The sequence below is a fragment of the Papaver somniferum genome, chromosome 9 (assembly GCF_003573695.1).
Source record: "Papaver somniferum cultivar HN1 chromosome 9, ASM357369v1, whole genome shotgun sequence".
Taxonomy (NCBI): Eukaryota; Viridiplantae; Streptophyta; class Magnoliopsida; order Ranunculales; family Papaveraceae; genus Papaver; species Papaver somniferum.
In genome coordinates this window covers 5,261,746-5,272,408 of record NC_039366.1, presented here as the reverse complement: position 1 = coordinate 5,272,408, position 10,663 = coordinate 5,261,746, and the positions used below count along the sequence as shown (strand labels likewise).

At 35.6% G+C, this 10,663-nt stretch overlaps 1 protein-coding gene across 1 annotated transcript; it reads right to left on the bottom strand.

Annotated features, from left to right (window-relative positions):
* Positions 1–6,384: 6,384 nt before the first annotated feature.
* LOC113310691 (pheophytinase, chloroplastic-like) lies at positions 6,385–9,288 on the bottom strand. Its single transcript, XM_026559439.1, has 6 exons — positions 8,658–9,288; positions 7,806–8,567; positions 7,449–7,675; positions 7,171–7,362; positions 6,905–7,061; positions 6,385–6,813 (listed from the first exon to the last, which is right to left on the bottom strand). Exons 2-6 carry the CDS (start codon positions 8,547–8,549, stop codon positions 6,568–6,570), a joined length of 1,566 nt encoding a protein of 521 aa, XP_026415224.1. The 5' UTR covers positions 8,550–8,567; positions 8,658–9,288; the 3' UTR covers positions 6,385–6,567.
* Between the last annotated feature and the right edge of the window lie 1,375 nt (positions 9,289–10,663).

Sequence of the window (10,663 nt, the reverse complement as noted above, 5' to 3'; positions counted from 1 at the left end):
CAGAACATCCCTCACACATTTCCAGAGAAATTTTTGGACTCTTGGCAATAATGGCAACCTCCACAGCCTCTTAAAAACACTCTTCATAGCATCCCTCACCAAAGATACTCTTAAAAACACTCTTCAGGATGGCATTCATTACTTCCTCTGAGTTGAATTTAAAAAGAAAAATATGACTTTCAAGACGTCTGAGTTCTTTTATTTTGTATCTGTTCCAGATTAGCTTTGCTTCTTTTCTGACTGATTCAGTTTCAACAGTATCTTTGGTGAAAATCTTACCAATCAGCGTAGTGTTTAGTTTCTTTGAAGCTTCAGTGATTGCTACTTTGGGACCTGTTGCTCTACGCATCTGTCGAGCACAAATATCTCTAATCTTGGCATTCTGCATTTTTGAGGTAATAGCAGAGATTTGAGAGTTTGAAGAGGAAGACATTTTTGTAGATCTGTAGGTTCTGAAGTGTTTTTGCGGATTGATAGCAAGGTTTGTTTTGTTGAAGGATCTTATAAAAATGGGAGAGATATTTATTGAGTGACTGCGTCTAATAAAAGCAGAATAATTTTTATCCTGTAACAATGGTAACAATATTTTGACGGAAGACTGACCCATATTAACTGCATTGATGATAAAGATTCTTGACTGCATTCTTCTCGGCGCAGAAATTTCATTCCCAAAGTTACACAACCGTATAGGGGGAAGTTTGAAAATTTGAAATTCAAATTTTCCATTATCCCGATTCGACTCGGATCTTCCATTATTTTCCAAAAGAAGAGGAAGATAACATCATCTAAATCATATACATGATAGAGAGGAATATACTGAGACATACTGTTTAAATCCACCTTGACTTTGATGGCTTGCAATACTGCTTCAGACGATGACCTTGATACATTTTGCGGTTGTAACAATAGAGTTATAAGAAGGATAATGTTGGAAGTGAGGGTCCAATACTGAAGGCTCCTCATGGTGATGATGAATAGGTGAGGCCCTGGAAAAAATTAGCAAGACATTAAAAAGAAGACATAGGAACGTAAATCTAGAGAAGAAGAAAAAATCTATGAACTCATGAACTGATGATTAAAATCTATGCACTCAATTTTAATCATGGATTCTTTAATATTTGTTCATTTTAAATTTGGATTTGATAGAAAAAGAACATAACGTGCTAGATCATCTCGCTGATGATGAAGGTTCATTTTAAATAGAAAACCTACGTAAACATAATAAAAGCCCACCTTTGTTTAATAGAGGAGAAAGATGGGCTTTTATTATGTTTACGTAGATTTTCTATATATTTCTTCAATTTAGATTTAGTTATTAATTTCTTCTGGACAATAAGTCTTCTTCATAGTGGATTTCATAATGGATTTTTTGTTTGATTGAGCCAGAAAAACAAAGAATGAGAAATCTTCCAAGATTTATCCCATAGTTTTTACCTGTAATGTAGAGCCTCATGTAATATAAAGGATTATCAAAATTCTCTATCTTTTCATTTTATTTTCTTCAAAAATTTCATCTGACTGAACACCACAAACTGTGGGAAGCATTTTTAGACTATTTCTGGGGGAGATTAGAGGTGTAAATAAGGTGTGATTTCTGGAGAGTCAGTGTGGCTGTCAGTCAAACATCGCATATTCCATCATTCAACAAGAAGTCGATTACAGGGTTTAAAACTCCAGCTTGCACTTCGTAGACACGATTTTGTGAGCAATGTATGAACCTGCAGCACATCTCTGGCAATTTTCTAGTTCATGTTGATATATTTGAAATGCATATGCATGCCATTGCCTGAAGTCATACCTAGATTATGTAGAATAACAAGTAATGAATTAGTTTTGCGTAGGAGGAATGATGTGCAAGAACTACTGATACTGATTTAAGGTATCGTATACCATCTATGGAAGATTTGTGTATTTTAGAGTTGGAAAATAATTTTGTAAGTAGTATGACTGAATTGGTTACACATATTTCACGACTAGTAAACAAGATCGTTTTTGAATCTTTTAAGCTTCAAGCTATTGGGACATTTCCTTTATTTAATCTGGCCATAATCACCAAAGTCGCATCAGGTAATTGAACGTTACGACAATGTGGCATAAAATGAATGTGGTTCCGTTCATTAGTTTCTTTTCGGGACGTTTTTTCCTCTCGTTTGGTAATTCCATTCACTAGTTTCCACCAACACCTTAATTATTTCACTCCAACAGCAGGGCCGTTTCTGAGTATTTTTTGTCCCGAAGCAGACATTTTTTTTTTGCCTCATAATTGTATATATTTTTTACACGCTACACATTTAGTTTAACTCTTTTTTCTATTTTGAGATCATAAATCTTTTTTTTTTCTTTTAACTAGAGGCATACCTGCAGCAAATAAAAATTATGATTAGTGGAACGGACACAATTTATCATTTATCAATTATAGCTAAAAATTGGATTACTAGAAACCTAGAACATCTTCATAAAATAGAGCCTTGAACATCGATATCAACTGATTATGCCTGAAATTTGTGTGTCGTACGGTTACCAAGTCAAAGCGTTGGCAGAAGTACCGATAGTAGCACTAGACCTTAGTTTTATCCTCGTCCTGTTTTGCTTTGTTTCCTTCAAAATAGTAACACAATCAATTTATGAAGTAAAGTAGTAATAATTACGTTAAGTTTAGTTTTTGTAGAGATTCAGTTCAATTGAACTCCAAAATTTATAACCAAATTAAGACTCAAATTATCTAAAATTGTTGGCTAAAAAATTACCTAACATCAAGGATCATTTTTCGAACTATGATTCAAAAATAATAATAGTATAAAGAGAATTAGATATGCACGAATACAAAAGAAGAATGACATGTTTAATATGAGAAATAAGAATACCTTTATAGCTTTACTCTTAACTCCTAATAGCACTGATTTGTTTTTGCTTTTAAAGCTAGCCGGTAAGGATTACTTAATGCAACTACAAAACTTTCATTTTAGCCCTGAAACTATTCCAATTCCTGCCTTATCAGATAATTCATGAATTATCCCTCTACTTGTTTTTATTTTGATGAAAACCCAAAAAGCAAAGAAGATATTTTGTTGCCCCATAATCTGGGGCTTCCCATAATCGGAAAGCTACGAGTAACAATACCTCCCGATTATGGTGGATTTCAAATTCATTAAATGAAGAATTTAGAAGAAAACTTATTTTGGGGCAACCTATAATCGGAAGTTTATGTAATCCATATACCTTCCGATTATGACTACATCCAAAACACGAACCAAATGGTTATGGTCGGCTCTGTACCCTCGAAACCTATGGAATTTGGCAGTGGTTCGATTTGGGGCTTCCTATAATCGGTAGGTATATAAGTAACAAACCCTAACTATTTTGGGCTACTCAACAATCAGTAGCTTATGATGTGGTAATGCCTACCAATTATTAACCGTTTGACAGATAAAACCAAAGTCAACCTGAATTCATTTCATTTCATTTCTTTTCAGCTTCAACTCCTCTCCTCCTCGTTCCTTCCGATCTGTGGCTCCTTATAATCGGTAGGTTATTAAGTTGTATTCCCTTCCGATTATAGCAGGTTTCAAAATTCAATAATGAAGGATTTTAGGAAAAAACTCATTTTGGAGCAACTTATAATCGGTAGTCATATATGTTGGATAACCTACCGATTATAAAAGGGATTATTAGCTGAAGTATCTACATTATAATCGGTAGGTACAGTTTCAATTTAACCTACCGATTATGGTGTAGGCTCCCGGTCATATAAGGGCATATTGACCATTTTGAAAAATCAGAGATAAGGAGTAGCTTAAAATTACGTTTGGGTGACTTTTTTTGTCTTTTAGTATCGCCCCTAATTTCTTTTAGGTCGCCCCTAAAAATGCCTTGTTTTTTTTCCATGGAAAAGGAAACGAGAATATGCACAAAGAATATGTTCAAGACATGATGACAATATGATTCGAGAGACTCGCGACAACTTCATCTAACATGTGACAACAATGAACATGACAAGGCGTGCCTTAACTGTTTTCGATAAAGAAAAGCGAGACTTGGAGTAGTCTAAATTACCTAAATTTAAGTAGGGTGTTTTGGGAATTATTTTTAAGGTTCTCTGGGAGGGACCACCATAATCGGTGGATGTCTCGTTGTCCATGTGGAAGTCACTAGACGGGACCAAAAAGCATCAGCACGGGGATACCCATGGAAATCCTAAACATAGGAATAATAGACCTCTCTATCACTCTTTTTTTCCCTCTTGCTCGGTAATGGCGGCGGTATTCACCCTCTAACTTTGCCATTGTACAACAATGATATAAGCGTAGTTACGTTTATTTGTTTTGAGAAATCAATTAAAAATAATGCATATGCATTGTGCGCAGCTGTGTGAGGACTAGGGAGGACCCTAGAACTTGAGAAAATAATTCAAGCTAAGGATGTGTTTGAAAGGATTCCACATAATCAGTTTCTTGGGAAGGAGAGGAAAGATTTTTCATGAAATTAAGTTTAAGACATGTTTTAGACCACACTTTTTTTTTCTTTTACAATTTCAAAGAAACAAATTTTTGATCAAACAACGAAAAATACGTTATTTTCATGGAAAGATGACTAATTTCATAGAATTAACTCCTAATAAACACAGCCTAATAAGCTTATAAAAGCGAGAAGGTTGTTTACAAAGTTGTCCTCCCAAATTTTCTTATGAATTCATTAAAAAACTTAAGGAAATTTAGATATTTATCCCAGTAGTCTTCCAAGACTTGGTAAAATTACACGAGTAGCTTAGAAATTATAGAATTCCACACATTTGTCCTTCTTAATATGGTAAAATTTCTATAATATCCTTAAGCAATATACATTTTTTTCGTAATTTATTTTCATGAACGATAATGATATGTTTGATAATACAGAAATGCATGTAAATACCAAAATTTGTGGTGTTAAAGTAAAAGATGTCATAGTGGGTGGCCATCCGTCGATGAAAAGCTGGACCTTACGACCTGACCAAATAGGTTGTGATCAAACAGTCGGTGGCAAACAGGCAAAGGATTAATCATTGATTAAGTTTGACCACAACAAACTCCATTAAAACTCTGATTCGGTTACATGTGATTTTGGATTTATTAACCGAACTGCATTTGCAGAAAGTTCTGTTACATGTTCTTCATATAATATAACCAAACTTTGTTGATTTGGTTAAATTTTTTTGTTACAATTTTGATTTTGAAGATATTTTAGGCCATTTATAGCAACATTCACTAAGTTACAAGCATACTTCGGTATTCGGAGGATGTTTTTTCTCATTTTAAAATAATTTTTTTCTCCATCTTCTTCTTTTATCACTTAGGCACTCAATAATTCTACTTCTTTTAAAAAAAACAATCTATTAATTTAACCTTAATCAATGATTAATCATACTAACTAATCATTATACAAAAATAATCAGGAGGGTAATTTTGATATTAATATAAATATTTAAATAAGGGGTGACCTAGAATTACTTCTAATGTCTTACCCAAAATAAAACAATTGTCCCCCAAAAAAAGTCCGGTCCTCAAAAAACCGTTCTAATATATATACTGCAAAAATAATTTGGCGGAATCAAGGGACGGGCTATAGCCCGGGTTAGCCCCTTGCTAGGCCCGTCCCTTTATAGCCTTATAGTATACATATTACGTGCACACTCTTCTAAAGAATGCAATGCATATTTGACATGTTTATTTGATTGGTTGATTAGTTAACTGAAGATCTCATTATCTCCATGTTTAGAATCTCATCCCGTCACATTAACTATCTAAATTTAACTGGAGATTAAAATATTAGGTGCACACTCCCAAAAAAGAAGATGGGCCTTTTTTTTTCCTACATTGAATAGAGGGTTTCCTAGTACTTCCATTTAGAGTTAGCCAGTAATTTCTTGGTAGTAACTAATAAGTCTTCTTCAGAATGGATTTTTCGTTTGATCGAGCCAAAAAAAATAAATAAAAAAGAGTAAAGAACGAAAAATCTTAGAAGATTTATCCCAGAGTTTACCTATAATGTAAAGCCTCATGTAACATAAAGGATTATCAAAATCCTCCATCTTTTCACTTTCTTTTCATTTTATTGTTTTTGAAAAGATTATTAACTTAACACCACGAACTCTGGGAATCATTTTGTGTGGGTTGTCAAGCCTAGGTTCATGTTGTGAGTTCCATTGATGCCCTACACGGTCAAACGTTGCATATGCCAATCATTCTTGGCTACTGCAACAAAAAGTCGATTACAGGGTTTCAGACTCCAGCTTGCTCTTCTTAGTCACGATTTTGTGAGCTATGTATGAACTTGAAGCACATTTTTAGTAATTTTCTAGTTCTATATGCCATTGCCTAAAATTATAGCTAGATTATGTAGAACAATCAGTAACGGATTAACTCTGCAGAGGATGAACACTGTGCAAGAGTCACTAATACTGATTCAGGGTATCGTATACTTCATTTACGGCTGATTTGTGTACATTACAATGGGGCAGGAGGACAATTTCATGTATGACTGAACTGGATATATACATAGGAGATTCAGATCGGCTACGGAGACAAACAACACCTATCTAATTTCGTTAACACGAAATTTTACAATGTGAGACTTGATAAATGTACTTATCTGGTTCCAAATAGACGATTTGGTTCCAACCACGCGTACAATCACTGCTCTTTGTGATCCTTCTCTGACAAATTCCAAGTCTCTGGAAACACCATAATCAACAGACTCGGGGTCATCCAGAAGAGGCATTGCAACAGAGCCTTGAGACTCTAAGGATCTGACCCAACCACGTAGTAAGTAGTTTACAACCTGTTGAAGCACAGGCATAAGATGCTTAAATATCTTAAACTACCCCAAAGAAAGAAGGCAATATTCATAGAGCCATTATACAAGTGCCTACCTCGGGAACTTCATCATGAGGGCAGTGACCAGCCGGGGTGATTTGATAATAAGGAGCTTCAGGTACCTTTCTTTTCACCTGAGACCCCCAAATAGGCATTACCCAAGGGTCCTCTTTCCCATACATTAGGCATATAGGTACATCATTCAGTTTACACCTGCAGATATAAGATTATAAGAGTAACTTAGCTTAGCTTAGAGCCTCGATAAATAAAAACAAGACCGAAATACAACAGACACACTCATAGCAGAATTTCAGAACCATACCTAGATAAAGCTTCGTCAAATGAAATTTGTGCCTTAGGAGCAAACATGATTGAAGCAAAGGATGCAGCAGCTGCTGGATGTTCGGTTGTCTTAATTATACGAGAAAAAACTGTGTCAACATCCGTTGAATGATCAGCATATACTTGCTTCAGAATCTCTGCAATACTTCTAGGATCACTTATCTTTTGCCAACTGCACACCAGGGTATAATACTAGTTTAGTCTATCATAGCAGAACAACCGGAGTAAAACAAATATGCACTTAAAATGGAAACTTACAGGAAGCTTATGAAGTTTCTCACACCAACAGGCAGAGGAAATGTGCCGGCCCAGGGAAAAATTCTTGCTAGTCTTGGGGAAGTAATAGGATTAGGAAGAAACGCCCAGAACGGTGTTGCATTAAGCAATGTGACACCCTTAACTAATTCAGGATTACATGCTGCAAAGTATAGTGAAACATATCCTCCAAGTGAGTTGCCTACGACGTAAACAGGCTCCCCAATAACCTGTAGCATAGTGATTAAAGCCAGAACATGAATTCCAAGAACCGAACTGCTATAAGATAGACTGAACTGCCGATGCATTTGGCAATAGAATAATAATTGACTCAAATCAGAAATGTTAAATTGACTATACCTCCTCTATGAAATGTGTAACCTGGTCCTTCCATAAATCCATTGAATAAACCAGCTCATTAGCCCACGGCTCCGTTTGTTCTCCAAAGCCCCACATCGCCGAGTCCTTTCCTTCAGCTGAAGTATCTTCTCCACCCTTAGCCGAAGGAGTTGGATCTTCAGCTGGTAATGACATTCCTTGCCCAAGAAAATCCAAAGCATACACTCTATATTGCCGGCCAAGATCCTTGAGTTGCTTCTCATAGTGAAATGACCCTACACCGAAACCAGGCAGCAAAAGCAAAGCCGGCGCATCCACGTTTTCCGTCCCCGATTTCTCGTAATGCACAGTAAGTTTCGGCTTCCACTCCCAGAAACAACTAGTAATTGTCGAACCTGAGTCTCCGTTCAAATCTTGCGGTGGCAGACCCGGAATCAATATCTTTTTAACAGAATCATCAATTGTGCTGCTTTCTACTCCGCGGCCAACAACATAATTAGTAGTGTAGCCTTCACCTAAGCAATTCACATATTGATCCGAGCTTGCAAGTGATCCAGATGTTTCCCCTTGCAGTGAATCCCTTCTTGAGGAGCTGGACATACTACTACAAACTAACCGTGTCTTTTTAAATCTAACGAATTGTTTCGTTCGGCTCGATTTAGAGTTTGTGGAGACAAATCTCATGTTTAAATTACAACAACTACTACTACTACTAGGGAATAACAAACATGGTTCAGTATAATAAACTGACAACAGCTCCATCATTCAATTTAAGATAATTTTCTGCAATAGAGTTTGAAACGAAAAAATTAAGTACTACTAAAACAGAAAATAAAAGGCATCGAAAACACAATTGAATGAAGCTGTACATACCTTTGTAAAATCTGCAGGAGCTGGAGCTAAATCAGAAGCAGAGATGTATTTTGTGTAAATTAATTTGGTTGATCAAGATTCAAGACTAATAAGAGAGTGCAAGTAAGTCCTGTTTTACACGCAAAAAATGTGTGAAGAGAGAGTAGTTAGCTTGAATTATTGTCTAACTTTTTCAAAGTCGTCCTCCGTCCAGTTCAACGTAAATGATTCCCAAAATGATTAAAACATGATGCAATCCTCGCCCCAGAAAGGGTGGCTCGCCACTGGGGACGCGGTCTCATCTGAGCGGATGGATGATCGCAACTGGTGACTTGGTGCTATCTTTAACCTCGGATAATCTCATTAGTCGTTAACCATTCAGGAAGGCTTTTTATGGGCGCCACTTTGTAGATGCGTGCACTCTAGGCTCTACTAATAAGGTCGATATGAATGATAACGAAGTTAACGAACCATACTATGGTGCACTTTTCAAACCCCTCGGCCACATTTCCCATCCAGTTTATGCCAGCTAAACCGAAATTAGTTGGTTCTTGTCATCCCGAACCCCGAACCTGCCATCATACTTATGTAATCTATATCGATCATCTTAATTAGAAATCGAGATTGTCATAGATTCAGTTTGTGTTTGAGATGAAGTTTTAGAGAAAAGAAGAAGATGCTGAAAAAAAGAGAGCTGTGGATAAGTGATAAAAGGATATTTTCTGTAGTGGGCTTATCTTGTCGTCTCGTTATCCAAGATCTTGGCATGTGTATGACTAGAGAAATCGACGGCTGAAATGAGCTACCGGACACTTTCTCATTCTCTGCCACGTGTTCGCTTAAGATTACGAAGAATCAACGGCGGAAATTAGCCAAAGACATTAATTATGGACGTTGATCACTAAATACCATTTCTTTTTGATGGATTAAGTCATTAGTACAACGGTAAGTTAATGGCTCGCAACGTAGTCAATATCAGAGTTCGGTAAATATCGGCCAGGGTCGAAATTCAATATCTGGATGAAATATCTGTGAATATTGGTAAACATTGATGAATTATAGAATACAAACATTTCGGATAACACCAAAACCGAGATATCGACTGAAATTGATTACATCGATGGTTCCCAAATACTACTAGCAATTAGTTACAAAGTCCATGAACGAAAACCCCACTAGCAATCGCGAGGTCATTATTCGTGATTTAGCAATCTTGTTTTAGTACGCGGAAACACACACATATATTGTGAAGTTATTTTCTTCACAATATACAATTCTTAATCTACCCCTCCATCTATTTATTTCTCTTATCCTTTCCTTTTTTTTAAGAAAAAAAAATCATTGCGTCCATTAATTTCTTGCTTAGATTCGATCTTTTTCGGATCATATCTTAGAAAGATTTCTTTTGCTTTTAAGATTTAATTAATTGTTAATTGAGTAAAAGTGTTTTCTTTTGTTTATATGTCTTTTGATAAATTTCTTGGCTATTTGGAGGGATTTTTTTCGTCATTTGGCATGTTTCTCCTCGCTTTGAGGACTAAGTATTCGAACTTTGGTCGGTGGTTTGTGCCTTGTTAATCTCGATTCAAGAACATTGGACATTCGATCAAATACTTAACTTGTTGTACGGAGCATGGCCGAGTTGTGCATGTTCAAACCTAATAGATGTTTTCAATAAGATCCATATTAGTGATGCTTTTAAATCTTCGTTAATTCACCAAGATTATTCTCTGTGAACTCCGAATCATAATCTTTGGTGATTTTGTTCTTTCATCACTCTTAATGAAGTTTTAACTTTTCCTAACCTTAATGTCCACAAACAATTTGAAATTTGTACAATTATATTTTGCTCATGAATTTGCTAGCAAATAAAGGATAAAGTACAAACTAAAAGATTACAAATCAACAATATCTGTAATAACAAAATACGCAATAGGTAAGGTTCTAACATTGTGATTATTGTGATCAGTGATAAAAACATCATGACGAATAATATATTACAAGGTGATTTAATCGATTGAAAATAA

What these genes read in the sequence shown, in the direction of transcription:
- LOC113310691 (XM_026559439.1), bottom strand. Translation starts at nt 8,549, where the DNA reads ATGATGGAGCTGTTGTCAGTTTATTATACTGAACCATGTTTGTTATTC. An exon ending in TTACACATTTCATAGAGGAG is followed by an intron (nt 7,676 to 7,805) that starts GTATAGTCAATT and finishes ACTATGCTACAG; the next exon opens with GTTATTGGGGAGCCTGTTTA. An exon ending in AGAAACTTCATAAGCTTCCT is followed by an intron (nt 7,363 to 7,448) that starts GTAAGTTTCCAT and finishes CCTGGTGTGCAG; the next exon opens with TTGGCAAAAGATAAGTGATC.